This window comes from Phasianus colchicus, chromosome 32 (assembly GCF_987193195.1).
Source record: "Phasianus colchicus chromosome 32, bPhaCol1.hap1.1, whole genome shotgun sequence".
In the NCBI taxonomy this organism is placed as follows: Eukaryota; Metazoa; Chordata; class Aves; order Galliformes; family Phasianidae; genus Phasianus; species Phasianus colchicus.
This window is the reverse complement of record NC_143467.1, coordinates 235,933-253,875: the sequence shown is the minus strand read 5'-3', so window position 1 is coordinate 253,875 and position 17,943 is coordinate 235,933. Positions and strand designations below refer to the sequence as shown.

The window sequence follows — 17,943 nt, the reverse complement described above, 5'->3', positions numbered from 1 at the left end:
GGTTTAAAGTGGGGCTTTTTCTTAGAGGTCAACACATACGAGGAGGAGCTGAGGTTGGCTCAGCGCAGAGCAGAGGAGCTGAGGGGAGGCCTGATGGCGGCTGCAGCTCCTCACAGGGAGCGGAGGGGCAGCGCTGAGCTCTGCTCTGTGTGACAGCGACAGGGCCCGAGGGAACGGCATGGAGCTGTGTCAGGGGAGGGCAGCTGGGGCTCAGGGAAAGGGGCTGCACCACAGGGCGGTGGGCATGGAACGGGATGCACAGGGCTGTGGGCACGGCCCAAGTGCTGGAGTTCAGAACTCTCAGACGTTGGGTTTGATTTTGGGTGGTGCTGAGTGGAGCCAGGGGTTGGACTCCATGATCCTTGTGGGTCCCTTCCGACTTGGGTTATTTTATGATTGATTTTTTTCTTTTTTTTTTTCTTACACGATAGGAAAAAAGCACCTGTCTGTTGATAAGAATAGTCACAACAAGGTCTAGCCAAAAACAAATTGTCAAAGTGCCAGATTAGAGGAAAAAAAAAAAGGAAGTGCTAAAGGTTTCTGGCAGAAGGAAATAGATTGTATCAGCTGCAAAAGCTGAGATTTCTGAGTTGAAGTCTGAATCGTGCTTTCTGAAGTTTAGTAAATCATGCTGTTTTGATGCTCAGATTTGAAATTAAAAAATGGAAGAGTCAGATAAGACTGTAATATATTGATGCATGTTTAAAACACAGAAGTACTTCCCATAAGCTTTACTTGTCTTGGTTTACCAGGTACCCAGGGAAGGAGTGTTACGTTATTAATACAAACAGTTCAGAAAATGGTTTAGCTACGTGCATCTTGCTAGTCTCTGCATTTATGGCAGCAGCAGTCTCATAAAAGAGGACCATCAGTATCATGAAGCACAATTTGTCTTTCTGTTTTTTCTACTTCGTTGTCACTTGTATTTCAAGCATCAAAATTAAGCTATAAAAGGTGATTAAGCATACTGGTAGCTGTCCAATGCGCTATTATACCATTTATTAAATAGCTTTATTTTTATTTCCCAATTTTTAGGTTTAAATGAAAATAAGGAAAATAAGTGAAATAGAATTGGAAGAAGATTGTGATTTGAAACTGGAAGGAGTAGTGATTTTTCAGTATCAGAAAATATGGCTACTTCATTATTTCTTAATTCTATTTTATATCTGTGGTTGAAATTAAACAATGGTGTCAAATTGTAAAATGATAGGGATTAATGTTACTGTAGTAGTACAACAGGATGAAATGAAGCCCAGATTATTTAAAACAAAGACAGTTGCAGTAATGCTGGTTTTCCATGAGAAGCCAAAATAATAGCGGTATTTAAAATATTTAAAAGCTGTTCTGTCTTTTACATCCATTTCATTACATTCTTGTATAATTTTTTATGGGGGGTGGGGGAGGAATCTTGCCTGGAGAAGCCTTACCAAAAACTGTATGGAAGAATGAAAGTTTCAATGCTAACCATTATCATCAGTCTAGTAGTCAGCAGAAAACACTTTCTTCACGTGTTATTTTCAAAGAAGCATTTTAGGGCTGTAGGACTCTTAACATTCTAACATGATAACCTTGGGTTAAAGAAACTGTTAATTCCCAACGTTTATGAAATCCCAGCATTCAGCAGAATGCGGGGAGAATTTGCACAGGGCTGGCATCAGTTGATAGAGCTCAACTCCCCAGGCTTCCTTCATTTGTGCCTGCATCTTTAGTCTGAATAGCTTCATGCACCTCTGCTGTGCCTGCAAGGCTGAGATTAGTTTTGACTTTTGTGGAAGTAAAGGAGAAAAAGGCATAAATCAGAAGATTTCAACATTTTTAAAAATATAAAATGTAACCTAGTGCAAAATATAAAATCTGTCAGCATTCCTCAGAGGTATGAGGCAGGTCAAAGGGATCCACAATCCACAAGCCTATGGATTGTACATAAGCTGCTCATTCAGTTTACGTGTTTGTCTTTTTCTTGGATGAGAAATAGTTGCTGTTTATTATTTCCTTAAATGCAACACAAGCATTTACTCATAATATCCAACCTGAGAACACCGTTCTTGTAACTGCTTATGAAAATCATAGATACAGAAATCAAAAGAAACTGTTTCAATCTGCTTGCATTTAAGGAAATAGGAAGTCTCTTTCCACCCTTGCGCATATTTAAGACTGTTTTCTGACAAACTGCTAGCTAAAGGCTTCAGTCTTCCTTTTTGTGCTTACTCCCTCAATGGAATAGCTGAGCTTTTGTAACTGTCCCTACTTTGAAGTTTTCTAGTGGATCCAGGTTGGTTTAAGTATCCTCTATTCCTCACTTCTTTCTTTTCTACCATTTTCTTCAAAAAGGAGCATGTTAAGAACATAAATTTCTATTCTGTTAAGAGTCTTCTCCTGCAGTTAGCTGGTTAGTAAATAATACTTTGCTTTCAGAAGATAGGAAATGGATTTGTGGTCATTCTAGATGTTTCTTATCAGGTAAACTCTCATATGTATGTGTTGGAGAAATTCTAATCAGTTCTTCAGTAAAGGTATTATGAAAGCTCAGACAGACTGTTCTGTCATTATTTACCAAGAGATCTGTCTCTTCCTAAAAATAAACAAGACTTTTTGAATTAGGATGTAATTTCCTTTTAAACTGAAAAATTGGAGAAAGACATTTTCTCAAGGGGGAACTGCAGTGGTTGGAAAGAATCTCTGCAAGTCACTGAGTCTAACAAAGCTGGTTCCCTACAGTAAGTTACAGGAAAACGTCCAGATGAGTTTTGAATATCTCCAGAGGAGACTCCACCACCTCTCTGGGCAGTCTGTTCCTGGGCACTGTCACCCTCACAGTAAAGAAGTTCTTCCTTGTGTTCAAATGGAACGTCATTTATTCCAGTTTGTGTCCCCTGCTCCTTGTTCTGTCATTGGGCTCCACAGGCAAGAGCCTGGCCCCATCTGCTTGACTCCCACCCTTTTGGTATTTATAAGCATTGATAATATCCTCTCTCAGCCTTCTCTTCTTCAGGCTGAACAGCCCCAGGTCTCAGCCTTTCCTCATACAGGAGATGCTCCAGGCCCCTCATCATCTCCGTGGCCCTCCACTGGGCTCTCTCCAGAAGTTCTGTATTTCTTGAAGTGAGGAGCCCAGAACTGGACACAGCACTCCAGATGTGGCCTCACCAAGGTAGAGAAGAGAGGGGAGATCACCTCACTCAACCTGCTGGCCACATTCTTTTTAATGCATCCCAGGATACCATTGGCCTTCTTGACCACAAGGCCACATTGCTGGTTTGTGGTCACCCTGCCGTCTACAGGGACACCCAGGCCTTTCTCTGCAGTGCTTCTTTCCAGCAAGTCAGACCCTAACCTGTACTGATACATGCAGTTACTCTTCCCCAGATGTAGGACTCTGCACTTGCCCTTGTTGAACCTCATAAGGTTTTTTCTCTCCCTTTCCACCCTGTCCAGGTCTTGTTGAATGGCAGAAAGATAAAAACTGATCAATGCTTCTTGAGGGAAAATCCCAATGTATTTTAGGTGTATACAAGATTATGTAATACTGTGTGAATGTTGTTATGACTAGGTGACAGTTCACCGATCAGTTCACAGATGTTTTTGCTTCTCAATTGTTTTTACAAAATGTAAATAGTATTCATGAGAAGAGAATGTGATTGACTTCACTTCTTCTAGCAAAATTTTGGCCTTGGAGCTTTGTATCTGTGCAGACTGGAACCATAAGTCAATCACAGAACTTGCCACATCACCATTTGCTTTGGTAAACCATCACCACCCCCTTATTCAATATTCTTGAAGGTTCCCTTTTAAGTGAATTCAGATCCGGTCCAGTTGTGGAACTTGCAGCTTTCAGCGTAAGAATATTGTGAAAAGAAGAAGTATCACTAGTCTGTACAGGACTAACACATTTCATTTTACATATGACATTCTTAACAATAGGCTTTTATTATTCATTCTTTGTCATATATTAAAATAAAGGATGTTTTATTTTCTTTCATGTACCAAACAGTTCCATTTGTCTTAAATACTCTATACAACTGCAGATAATTACAGCAACATAAAAACCAGCATTATGACATACCTAGAGGGATTAGTTTGACTTGTGTTTGGTTCCCAGGTCCCAAGATGCCAGTATCTGGGAAAGTGGCAAATGGAAATTCAACTGTGCAGAGGAACAGGAAAAAACCCTATATCTGTATATCAGCAATACAGAAATAATTGATAAAATGCTCAGGAAACAAGCTGTGTTTAACCAGCACTGTCCAATCCAGCCTGTTGCAGGGTCCACGACAGCAGTGAGAGGAAAGAGCAGCAGACAAGACTCCTCTGGCTTGTACCATGGTATTAGTTCTAGCACGCTTAAGTTCTGCATTTGAAGTTACATTAGCAAGCCTGATGTGCTTGGCAACAGCACAACATCTCACTCCATATGTAACGTATTTTCTGTGGCAAAGAACTTCTTTGTTCATAACTCACGGACTTTGCATGTTCATAAAAGCTGTTACATACTTTGGAAAGTTCAGGCATACCTTCAATCCTCCTCTGTATTCGATTCCTACTGACTTCATAGTAACTGCTGTTCCCAGCAGAGCTCAATGACAGCCGGCGCAGGATCGGGGCTGAATTTGAGGTAGCAGTCACTGGCTGAAAGGAATTCCTGTAATATGCTGCACTCCCCAAAGTACGATATTCAGTGGAATTTCAACGGGCTGGGCTTGACAGATTTACTGAATTAAGTGCAGAATCCATAGAGTCCTCAGAAAAGCGATGCTCTTTGGAAGTGCTGTTTTCTTCTATACGTAACGTTTCTGCTACAGAAAACAAAAGCATCAATCTGTTCAAAACGATGGGCTTTGTAGCTTTGTTATTTAATTCCTTGCTATGTTCTCTTGAAGATAATAACAAGCTCCAAGCCTGTTAACAAGTCTCCTGTGAGACAAGACTTACTGAAGAATAGTCATTCTCAAGTAATCGCTGGTCCTTTACTACATTAAAAAATTTCCAGTAAAATGTCTAATAGACAAGTTTGAGACAGTCTTCCATAAATCATCTCAGCTGTATATGTTAAATATTATGAGCAGGATGTGGACATAAGGTTTGATTTTTTTTTCATTGTCTGACATTAGCATTAACACATATGCAATCTCAGTCAAGCATTTTCATTATCTTTCTTAATGGTTATCTTCTGAGAATTTGTTTAGGAGTGCATTATGTTTCTATTTTTTATAAATATAAAAAGAATTTTTTAACATAAAAAAACCTCTCATGTTAACTAGCAAATGTTTAATTTGTTCTACACAGTAGAGGGAGTCTCTAACTTCATATGCAAGAGGACAATTATCATCTGTAGATCTCCATATGTTCGGAGACAATAGCCATCACAAAAAACTGAAGAGACTACATGCAGAGCTGCAGAAGGCTGTAAATCCTAGACTCACATGCACACTAACACAATACAGTCTGATCACAATGCTGCAACTACGAGTCGTTAAACATCAGTGGGAACACCACTCCATTCTCTCATCATTGTATGTTCTCAGCTCCACTTGCACTAGGCCAACATCTAGCCTGAGGAAGAAGTTGGAAGCCTGATGCAAAAATCTGCATGAAACAAATGCTGCTTTGGCAAGAGAGTTAAGAGCTGGAAAATATAGCTAACAGGTTCACAGAAGTGTAAACTCCACATTACCATCTTGAAAATTACTCTATGAAAGTGATAAAACATATGCTAGTGGAGCAGCATATTCTTGGGGGTAACTGGTACAATCTGCGAAACAAGTTCCTAGAATATGCTCTTTATTACTCTTCTTATATGACAACTTCCAATAATTTCTTGGGAAAATTCCAGAATTAAATAAAGGAAGAGTATTTTCCACAAACAAACAAACAACAGCAACAAAAAACACACAGAGAGCTTTTTAAGCACGTTTAACTTGTTCTATTAGCAATTACGTTCTCTCTCCTGAAGTCTGTATAAAACTGGAGTTTAGTGAAGAACTTGAGGTGTATTTCACAGTTATGATCTTCAGGCAACATTATCCCAAAGTGGAACAAAGACACCCAGAGAACCGGTTCCCTACTTAGTGAATTCAGTAAAGCAAGACATGCAATCCACCATAACATCTTCTATTAAACACAACACTTGTGGCAAAAAGAAGCTTTTAAGTCCACAAGCCCTTCTCTTTCAAGTACACAATCCTCAAGACAATAATGATAAACTTTCTAGTTTGATCTGTATCAAAAAAGCAAAGCAGTGGCTACTGAGGTTTTTGGAGAAAGCAAACTTTTATTTGTCGGCTTGAAGTAGCTGCAGCAACTTGCTGAAAGGAAAGCAATAGCCATCTTTCTATAGAATTTCAGAGATACTAACAGACACAATCAATGATAAGCACTATAATATTAAAGGAAACAAATGAGAAAATTAGATCAGTAGAGAATGAGACCACCAAATGAAGTCTCGGTGCAAGACTGAAAGGCAGAAGTAATACTTCAAATGGCTACAGAAAAGCACTATGAAGGAGTCCAAAACTTGTAGATTGAAACTTCCTAAGTTTTTAAAGGTATGATGAAATACTGGAAGCAATATTCCACACCAGAAAGTTTCAACAGGAGTATTTCAGCAAATATCAGCCAACTCCATACAATGTCTTATGAAGGAATCTTTTTATAGTAATCAAGCAGAGATCCCAAATACATCCGTTAAATAATCATTTTATGTCACTCTTTCCATGATCGCTCAAGACATAAAGGGTTTTAAATTGACTATTTTACAGAAGAATTTAATTGCATTTACTCCAATTATATCCCAGGTTTCTTTCTGATACGACAGATCCTAGTTAAGCAACTGTAAATAGGGATGGCAAAGAGAAACTCTGCTTTGATTCCCAAGACACTAGCATTTGAGCTTAGAATCAGAAAATCATAGAATGGCTTGGGTTGGAAGGGACCCTCAAAGATCATGAAGCTCCAACCCCTCCACCATATGCAGGGCCACCAACCTCCCTATTAAATATTAGACCAGGCTGCCCAGGACCTCATCCAACTGGCCTTGAACACCTCCAGGAAGAGGGGTGTCCACAGCCTCTCTGGGCAGCCTGTTCCAGCACCTCACCATTCACTCTGTAAAGAACTTCCCCTGATACTCAACCTAAATCCTCCCTCCCTCAGCTTAAAGCCATTTCCCCTTGTCCTGCCATTATCTTAAGCTTATCTTAACATAGCTCCTCAGGTCACATACACAAGGTGGGAAAACTGGCATACTTCATAGGATGATCATCTTTTTAAATAGGTGTTTCTGTCCAGCAGCTATACTATCCCAATCCACTCCCTTTCAATTCATCTAGCCTCCCTACAAACCAACCCCAACTGCAGTCTTGTTATTGAAAGCACGGTAACAGGTGTGAGAGCTGATTCAGAATTGGTGTCTGACAAATACAGTTTTGCAATTAACGGAGCAATAAATGACTCTTTTCCTACTTCGACATGTGGAGCAGATGCGAGTAGTAGAGGGATGGAATGAGAACAAGTTTTTTTCTGTTACAAACAGAATTCACATTCTTACTCTCAACTACTCCAAAATTCAACAGATTTCAATGCTCTCTGATTTAGGTTTTGTAACAGAAAACTGAACATCCCTCATCTGCTTAAGCCTTCAAAGAATGCTTCCGCCACTTCAGTTTTGTTAGATTTGTAATATGGAATCAGCACTCTCTTGACCTTTGCCCTGTGAAATAAATTGTTATGCTGCTCCTTTAATGTATTTCCATCCATTACTGCATGGATGGCATCACATCTGCAATAGAACCCAACATTCACCACCAAGTAACCAATCGATGCCTTGTAAAAAAGGGCTGATCTGAAATAATAAACACATTTTCCTTACTCTGTCTTGTATCTGAACAGGTATTAACCAGACCCAGTTGTACCACAGCACTGGTAAAATACTGAAAGCAGAAGGCACTGCCATGTGATCTTATGCTGTAAGGCAGGCCCTGTAAGTAATAACTGAAGTTTTATTCTCAAGTCAGCACCAGACACCAAGGGTTCATACATGTATGAGTCCCAATTAGGAAGTTCAGCTTTTCAAAAACCAGAGTTAAATATGTTAAAGGCTGCTATTTAATGATTTCACAATGCAGCAAGCTGTTAATGACAGGTAAATTCAGCAGAAGTAGAACTTCCATATGCAGAAGATCATTAACAACATCAAATTTACTACATCTAAGAGCCACTAACAGAGCCCAGTAAGCCATTATCAATTTTATCTACAAATATCAGTCTTCCAGAGGTGAGTTTTTGCACACTTGAAATGTACAAAAGATCAATGAATAATTGTCTCACCTGAAGCTGGAAAGCATCAGTTTTTCAAGTTAATTTGGTATAGCCTTTCTGCACCGAACCTTTACCGTTTCAAGACCTCAAGAGGAGATGAGCAATTGCTTGTGCATCCGTTGTTATAAATCTAGATTACAAGTATGTGTGTGTATACGTAGATATACATGCCATAATTATTATGCTTTTCTTTTTCTCTATCTCATTTTTTCCCTCATTTCTCCTCTCCATCTCACTGAGATGGGGGCAGTGAATGAACAGCCACGTGACGCTCAGTGATCTGCTGGGTTAAACCACAATGCATCACCATATCTTAAAGAACTTGCACGCTGTCAAAGATTTCTTCTTTTAAGAACGTCAGCTTGCCTTTATAAAACACACAGAGTATCTTTGTAAGCAGATTCTGTCAGAAAGCGATCTTCTAACTCAATCCTGACTATTACAAAAATTCAGTACAGTTCTAATTATTAAAGGCAGCCATTCAACCTCACATGAAAACAGACTAGAGCATGTTTACACATGTATTTTTTGCCCTACTGACAAAGAATGCACACACAGCACAGAGCACCCACCTGGCACCTAAGAATGAAGTTCTTACATTTTATTGTTACAACAAACACAGAAGTGTTGAGTTTGAAATTTCAGCAGGATTCTTCCAATCAAAACATTTTCCTCCTGCTTAACTGACCGTAACATTTGCAGAAGTCACAGACAACTGTAAGCTTCTACAGTTTCAAGGAACAGAATAACCCATATTGGAAAATTCGAGACCAAAAATAAAGCTGTCTGCATAACCGAATAAAGGCAGATCTCACTATAGATTTATTTTCCACTGATGAAAAAGCAAATTTGCTTGCTGTTCTTAATTACAGTATTTGTAGGGCATTTCATAGATGTATTACAGCATTAAGAACTCTCTCTTCTCACCCCCATTCTCATAAGCAAATGCTTCCCTCTTGCTGCTTCCACATTCTATCACCTCATTAGTTAATTATTGCTTAAACGCAAACATACACTACCTGCATATGTTATAATGGAGACTTTGTTTTACTTTCTCATACACAAGAATACAACTAAACTATAAAGCCAGAAAGGTAAAATTTATGCAACTATGACTTAATTACTGTCAGGCTCTTAGCCTTCAGGAGAAGTACATCATCAAGATCATAGTGGGTTTTTTGTGTCCCAATTAGAACACCACCATTAAATGTATGACAAATAAACGTGTTAGGAAGCAGAACAACTCCTACAAGATAACTGACTTTCCTTCTACTTGTACACACCATGTGAAGGACAGCTCAAACTCTGAGGTGCTCGCAACAGTCCAAAGCAAACACCTTGCTTCTCACAGGAAGAGATGGTGAGCAACTGCTACACATCTGCACGCTGACAAAAGACACGCTCAGCATCCTCACAACATTGCTCTGTTGTAATCTAACGTCTGGATGAACATAAAAGCTCCTGAACAGTGCACGGACTCAGGATTCCAACACAAACAAGAGGATTCTCTCTCTTCAGCCCTACATACTTTCTGCAGACCATCAGACCACTGCTACCGAGCTTCTCCACAGCTGCGTACAGACAGCTACTTCATGTGGAGTCTCTGATTGTCTTCTCGCATCCTTTTAAGTGGTATGACATTCTCACTGTGGCACTTTGATATTGTCACCTTGTGTACAGTCTGACTGTGACTCATATAACCACAGACTGTTCTCTTCTGCACATAATCGCACATCTCTTTTTTCTTTTTTTTCTTTTTTCCCTACAGAATACCTCATATTTCCCCGTTTCCTATGTGTTCCTATCTGCCTCTATGTTACCACCCACCTCAACCCAGCAGTACCGAATGACACATTCCTTTTTTCATACCTTTTCCCCCAATGTGTGGAAATCCCACTATCCCCCATCACACCATGCCCACTAACCATGTTCCTCAATGCCACATCCATACATTTCTTGAACACCTCCGGGGATGGTGACTCTACCACCTCCCTGGGCAGCCTGTGCCACTTCCTCACCACTCCTTCTGAGAAGAAACATTTCCTAATATCCAACCTGAACTTTCCCTGTGCAGCTTGAAGCCATCACGTCTCACACTATTGCTGGTTACCTTCACAATTGGTCTGTAGTGTTGTAGTTTTGCAGAGTTACTCAACCTAACTTCTCCATTCTGCTTGCTTCCCTCCTGCCTGCGCTCCTGGACTGGTTTGTGACAGCTAGGCTAGTCTTGTACTACACTCCTTATCTTTTCTGTGCGGACAGATAGTTCATTCACAATCTTGAAGCAGTTTCTTTGAGTAACTGCCAGGTTTCAAACATTTTTTCTTCTGTGTCAGCTTTCTGGGACATCATACTGAGTTGTTGTAGGGGTTCATTGTAGTCTATCTTCATGAGATATTTTTATTTTGACATCCTTGCTTCTTTTGAAAATGATGTAATTTCCCTGCAAAAACCTGCAAAGCCATGCATACATGTATGTATGTATATACGTACAAAATATGTATGAAAGCATAAGTATAGCGTATATATAAAAACATGTATGCATGCATGCGTACATACTATATACTGTAGTATATACATACATAACTCTCTCTGTTTCTAAAGAATAACGAGAATTTAAATATTTCCTGGCTTTTGTGACCAATTAACTCAGATTAAGACCCATAAAAGTAAACAAAGGATGATGGGTGTGCCATCAGCAAACAAGCTTGTCACACTGCTGGCAAATGGAAACAGGCATGACTCCTTACTCATTTTTCTAATAATCCTGTGCAGAAATTGTTGGCTTTGCATCCACTGCCGCTAGTTAGGTGAAAGTGCTATGGATCCCTTTAGCTGTAACATTCTGCCATTTTTGATATTAAAATGAATTTGAAGAAATACATCAACTTCATCTATAAAAGGGTTCCAGGATCAAAATGCTCATCAGGGTACAACACGCGTGCCGACTTACTTACAGGGAGATTTCTTATAAGAGAAGCAGGTCTAAGACATCTGTTTATCTCCAATTTAAACAACTTAATTTAGGTAGAATTATGTGTTTTACAGCTATTCACGCAGTTGCTTACTAGAAATATCTGATTTAATTGCAGAGATGTTCTAGACCTAAACCAGGGTCTATTTAAGACAGAGAAAGCTCTGCATTGACAATTTTTATATTTGTTGTGGTTACATCATTGAAGTGAATACATTGTGTTTATATTAAATTGTAAGAAGAACCATTTTTAATAAGCTTTAACATTTTAATTTGATATCCTCTTCTGATTTAAGTGTGGCCTTATGACTCTCCATAGAAAAAGATTATTCTGCCCACACTGAGGCTAAATGACCAAACCCCAGTAACTCAAAAAAAAAAAAAAAAAGAGAAAAAAGAGAAACAAATGACTAATCTCAAAAGCCTTTGGAAATATTATGCAAATATACCACAGCAATAGAAAGTATCAGATGGGATGAGTCACATCAACAAGTTACCATGGTTTGACAAGTAGCAAAAGCAGAGTAAAACCACTCTTTCCTAAGTCTCTCTGTGAGGTTTAAGCTGACACGCTTCACTTCACATCTGAGGCAGACTACAAATCGGCACGAGCTACTGCACCTCAGCCATGGCACAGGCAAAAGCTTCCCTTGTCCTGGAGTCAGCTGCACAGAGAGGCTCTGCTGCTCTGGTCCCTGCCACGGCTGCATTTTATCCAACCCATTCCTGTGCTCATCTGAGCCCACGATGAGTCAGTGCAGAGAAGCTAACTGCAGATATCTCCCAGCTTTGCCAAAATGTTTTCTGTGCTTCACTGGGTCAGCTCATCACCTCATCAGCAGGGAGGCTTGGGATGCACTACACGGACAAGGAGGCAAGGAGAGCAGGAGCAGAGCAACTTCTAGGGGCAGCTAGCCATACATTCAGTTAAACTGTACCATCAAAACACATCCTTGCTCTTACAGTCATTAGCCCAAACCAAGAGTTATTAGAGTTGCTTCCAATTTATCTCCTAATCCATTTCAAGGGAATTGTTTTTCTACTAAATAGCCATACAGGAAGCTTCAAATGTCACCTATCTGCCTGAGTGATTTCACAAAAAAGACTGACATGTTTAGGAGAAAGACTTCTTGAACTTGCAGTAGATCGTCCATAAGCACAAAATCCATGCCACTGATCAATAAATATCTCCATTCTCAGCTGTCAAGGGCTATAGACATACCAGAGAAATACACTAGACTCAGTCCTTTTGACTAAAAATACCAAAATCATACGTAATCCTCATATGTATTACGACACAATGTAATCACCTTCAGATGGATGAGCATCACTCCTCGGAAGCTTAGGGGAAAGGGGAGCTGTGTATGGTGGAGAGTCCTGAGAGTATCGTTTAACACTTCCGTTTTCATGTATTTCTTCTTTTGCTGTGAAAAGGAAAGATATCACCAATTTATTATGGTATAAAAATGCTCACAGGGAAAGTCAAAGTACAAAAGCAAAAACATACATCAAGTCATTCACCAGGTAACAAATCCATTTCACATAGAATCGGTCATTCAATACAAACTTCAAAAGCTGAAGTAACAGCTTAGTTTATACTATCATCATCCAAATTTCCAAATTTAGGCTACTTTCCTGAAAAGTATTAAAGCAAATGACTTTTATTTGATGAAATGAAACAAATACAATTTCTCTACTGGAAAAAAACAAAACAAAACAAATAAAAACCGAAATACCAAAACCACCACAATACTTTATTTTCTAAAGCAGCACCTCTAAGACTGAAACTGCATTGATGTCAAACTTTTCTCAGCTATGGCTCCTGATAACCCTTGGACCGGGACTCGTAATACCAGCACTGCAAGCCATTTGATGGGAGACCCTGAGCATGTTATTTCCCTCTCACTCTGTATACCCCCAGAGTACCAAAACTCACATAAAATGTCACAAGCAGCCAGCTGCAAAACCCACCTTCTCTACTAGACTGTATGCTGCAGAATTTAAAATTTTGGAGCCGCCACTGAGCAAGGTGAACAAAGAAGGAAGAAAAGAGTATTTAATGTTGTAGGATAGGCTGAACTGAATCATCTCTCAGAGCAAGCCCCTTCTTATAAGGTAGTAAGCATCTTTCTCCAAGGTTATTTTATGATTCAAACATAAATTGAACAGGCAAAATGTGAAGTTTTGAGTCTGTTCTTTTAGTAACCCAGTGGTACAATACATATGTTTCCTACTTGACCACAAGAAAGAGTAAGCAGAACAAAACGATTTCTGCACATGTGGTATGAGCTATCCCAACCTGCCACAGCACTTGTGCTCTGGAACGAATCCTCTAAGAACTGAAGAGTATTCATTTCAATCAATTAAAGTTATAGCAAAGCAGATTAAAATGTTAAATTTCATAAAGTAACCACACTTATCAAAAATATCAGTACTTGTAAACAACAGCTGTTTGATACTACCTGGTTTGTTCCTATCGTACTCCGTGGGACTATGTGCACACCCCATGTAGGGGCTGAAAGGCTGGCTACTGAAAAGATTATCGCATTGAAGACTGTGGCAGAGTTTCTCCAAGAAACGTAGGACAAACGATGCACTGTTTACAGAAGGAAGATTGATGGCATGCTTCTCCCCATCAAAGGAAGCTGCGAATAAGAAGAAGATGTCAAACAGCCCCTGAGCATCACGAAGTATAGCAAAACACTAACAAGTAGAGGAGAAGACATTCAGCTTTGATTTAAAACATGCAAGACATGAGAGGAATAAACAATCTTTCTGGTGTTTAACACGTTTATATCCAAAGAACTGGTTGTACCTTCCGTTGGATCCATGCCACTTTAAATTTGCTCTATGAGAACTTATTTTCAGAAAATAACACTGGCTTTAAACGAGTATAACAAATCTATTCTCTCAACATCAAAATCTTACGGGCAATTTCAGTTGTTTGCTTATAAAACAGTACCTCTATACCACCTATTTGCAGGAGATAACCAAGAAAAGATCCATTACAGCAGTCTCGCACACCCACACAACTCGAAGTAGCGTTTAAGTCCACACAATGGAAAAAGCTCATACTCCTACCACCACGATGCCCTTAGGCTGAAACGCGATGAGGGAAAAATGATAGTTCCACACCCTCACGGAGGGCAGAACGCTGTCGGGAGCGGGAATCGCGCTCGCCGAAGCAGCGCCGTCAGGCGGGGCGGCGCGCAGCCGGTGACAGCGGGAGCCGGGGGCGCTCAGCATCCCTCGGCAGCGCGGCGCGGCGACCGACAGGGCACCGCTCACAACTTCCCTCCCGCAGCACCGCAGCACCTCCACACTGCTCGCCACAAGCTCTCCGCACGCCAACGGGTTTCCCAACCCTCCTCGGCTTCGCGTCCTCCCACAGCCGAAGCGACGAGTCGCGCGGCTCTGCCCTCGCAACTCCCCCCGCCCCGCGCACGGAGGCGGCCCCCAACCGCAGCCCCCAGCCGCAGCCCCCAGCCGCTCCCCCCCTCGCGCAGCGCCACTCCGGGGTGCCGCCTGCCGCAGCGACGGCGGCGGGGAGCCCTCGCGCCCAGAGGCGGCCTTCCCGGGGTCTGCCCTCTCCGCCCCCCTCCCACCTACCTGAGGGCAGCCGGACGAGGGTCCCCTTAGACGAAAGCACAGCCCCAGCCCGGCCGCTACCGCGAGGGACCGCGCCCGCGGCCGGAGCCCGGGGGCCGCGAGGAGGGAGGGCGGAGCGCCCGGTGACAGGTGAGGACGGCCCCCGCGCCGCTCCCTACCTCGCGCCGCTCTCCTCGCAGCCGGCGGCTCGCTTACCCTCGACCGCCGCCGCCCCCTCGCTCCGTTCCCCCGCCCTAACGCGGCGTTCAACGCGGCCCCGCTAGCCGCGAGGCCCCGTCCCGCACTGACGGCTCTCTCCGCCAATAGCGAAGAAGACGGCCGTCCTCGAGCTCCGCCCTCACCTCCTTCGACCAATAGGAGCTATCCGTGGTGCTGCCCCTCCGCCTTCCCGGCAGGCTGGGTTGGCTCGCAGCTGCCGAGCAACGGGCGCGGGGCTGCGGGTGGGGCCGCTGAGGGCGGTGGCCGGGTGAGGCCCCGCTGCGGGCCGGGGTTGGTGCCGCGGGATTGTGCCCGGGGCTCCTCGTTCGGGAGCTTTCGCCTCATAGATGGACGTTTTTTGTTCCCCTCCCCTTTTTCCCTCTCGGCTCAGCCATCAGGAGGATGGAAATATCTCCCGCACTCACAAAGCTGTAATCTCGGCTTGCAGATTGTGCTGCTGGAGCCTGCGGGGCTGTGCTTCCTGCTCTGCTCACGGGAATTAAAAACGTGGGTGAAAAATAAAGCTGCTTCCGGATGCACTGCGTGTCAGATGCATCGCAGCACGGTGCAGCTCTACCGTAATGGATGCTCCATCCCAGCTCCCCATTTCCTGGAGTGCTACAATGGTTGTTTAAATGAGAAAACCCTGTGGAGTCTGCTGGATGCGGTGTGCCATTGGTTGCAAATGGCCAGCCCAGCACTTCCCACATGAGGATATGAACCTCAAAAACATCCACACAGGCATGGCCACCGAGTTTAGGGCACCGTGGTCCTTAAAGACCAGGTTCTTCATCTGCCACCCCACACAGAGCGTATCCCCAGAATTGGGTGGTGAGGTGCTTTGGGTTAGGCGAGGGATGAGGTTCTGAAGTGAATGCCGTCACCTCTGCATCAGCCCACAGCATGGAGTGCTGGAGGGCATGAAGGATGTGGTTAGTGGGCAGGGTGGTGATGGACTGATGGTTGGACGAGATGATTTTAGAGGTCTTTTCCAACCTTAATGATTCTATGGCATCCCCTCCAGGTGCAGCTCCATGGACAGAGGTGCTCAGGAGCGCACCTCATACCTCCCAGAAAGGTGGGCGCTCAGTGGAACCCAGCAAGGACAAGTCCAGTAATAAGAATCCCTGAGATGTGGTCAGCTAGGGCATCAGACCCATGGACCATCTACTGGATTTTCCAAATCTCCCACCAGGCCTCCTTGTCAAAGCCTCAGAGATTTGTTATTCAGGAGAAGCCCTGCTGTAGCCTCCTAAAGAGATGATTCGTGGTTCATGGCAGGCAGTCAAACTGATTGTCTGAAACATTTGCTCACAAGTCTGCCAAAATTCCCAGTTTATGGTAAGATCTTCCCACGGTACTGTGTCAGCAGTGTATCACGTCACCCTTAGCTGGAAGAATAACTTGAAGAGATTTTTCAGCATTCTTTTCTTTCAGGAAATGCTAGTATTTCTGGGAGAGAAGACCATCTAGTTTTGAAAAAGCAGGGAGTAGTGAGAGGAAAGGTCCTAGTGTTTGGGGTGAAAACAACATCTGGAGAGGATGAGCATGGTGTTTCTGGCAGAAAAGTTCCTGTATTTCTGGGAGAAAAGTGGTATTTCTGGGAGAAAATGTCATCTCTTAGGCAGAAAGCTGGTATTTCTGTGGTCCAATTGCCCTGTTCTTGATGGAAAGTATCATCGTGTGGAGTGTGAAGTAGTACTTGTGGGATGAAATGCCATCTCTGTGGGAGAATGGTGGTATTTTGTCGAGATAATGTCATATTTTTGGAAGAAAGCTGGTTTTTCTGTCAGAAAATGTGATAGTTTTGGCTGAAAATGACATATTGGGTATTGGAGTGTTGTATTTTTTGGAGAAGAAGGAAACTGATATTTCTGGGAGAAAATATCATGGATTTGGAAGAAAAGTTCATATATCTTTGACAAAGCTGGCATTTCTGGGAGAAAAGATGGTATTTCCGGGGGAAAATGTCCTCTGTTTCGGGGAATGCTGGTATGTCTGGAAGGAAATCTAATTTGGGAGGAAACTGTGATATGAAGTCTAGAAAAGTATGATGGTAAGTCTCATCCTGTGGAGTGTGAAGTAGTACTTGTGGTAGAAAATGTCATCTGTTTGGGAGAATGGTTATATTTGTGGGAGAAAAGATCGTAATTTTGTTGGAAAAAGTCACCTTTGGCATTGTCATATAGTATTTTGTGGATGAAGCGTGAAGCATATCTAAGAAAAGCTGTTTTTCTGGTAGAAAACTTCATCTGTTTGGGGAGAAGGCTGTTTTTTCAGGGAGCACGTCTCCTTCTTTGGGGAGGAAATGTCCTCTTTTGGATGGCCGAGTAGTACTTGTGGGAGGAAATGCCACGTATTTGGGAGAAGGGTGGTATTTGTGGGAGGAAATGGCATAGGTCTGGTAGAGAATGTATTCTTGAGGATTAAAACATGATAGTTGTGGTGGAATAGATCATGTGTTTGGGCAAAAAGCAGTATTTCTGGGAGCTAATCTCATTGGATTGGAGAAAGCTGGTATTTCTGGGAGCTAATGTGTTCTTTTTGGAAGAAGATGCCATCCTCTGGGTGAAAAACGGGAATTTCTGGGAGAAAATGTCATCGAATGAGGAGAAAGCTGGAACTTCAGGGAGCAAATGAGATAAATGAGGGAGAAAAGTGGGAAACGGTGGGAAAGACTGTCTTGTAGAGGAGAGCAACTGCGGTATTTTTGGTGTGCCAAGTGGTCTCGGGGAGAAAATATGGTAAACACGGGAGAAAATGTCCACTGGAGGAGTGTCAAGTAGTATTTTGGAGAGAAAATGTCAGGTATTTCTCAGAAAAGTGCTTTTTCGGGGAGACTTGATCTC

General features: G+C 42.4%; 1 protein-coding gene across 1 annotated transcript in view; it reads right to left on the bottom strand.

Moving 5' to 3' along the window:
* Positions 1–15,166, bottom strand: part of LOC149913953 (sex comb on midleg-like protein 2) — a 187,714-nt gene extending 172,548 nt beyond the window's left edge. Inside the window, exons 1-3 of the mRNA XM_090127961.1 lie at positions 15,055–15,166; positions 13,750–13,932; positions 12,598–12,711 (exon numbers count right to left, since the gene is read on the bottom strand). Coding sequence (XP_089984087.1) covers positions 12,598–12,711; positions 13,750–13,795 — 160 coding nt within the window. The 5' untranslated portion in view covers positions 13,796–13,932; positions 15,055–15,166. The remainder of the gene's footprint in view (positions 1–12,597; positions 12,712–13,749; positions 13,933–15,054) is intronic.
* Positions 15,167–17,943: the final 2,777 nt, after the last annotated feature.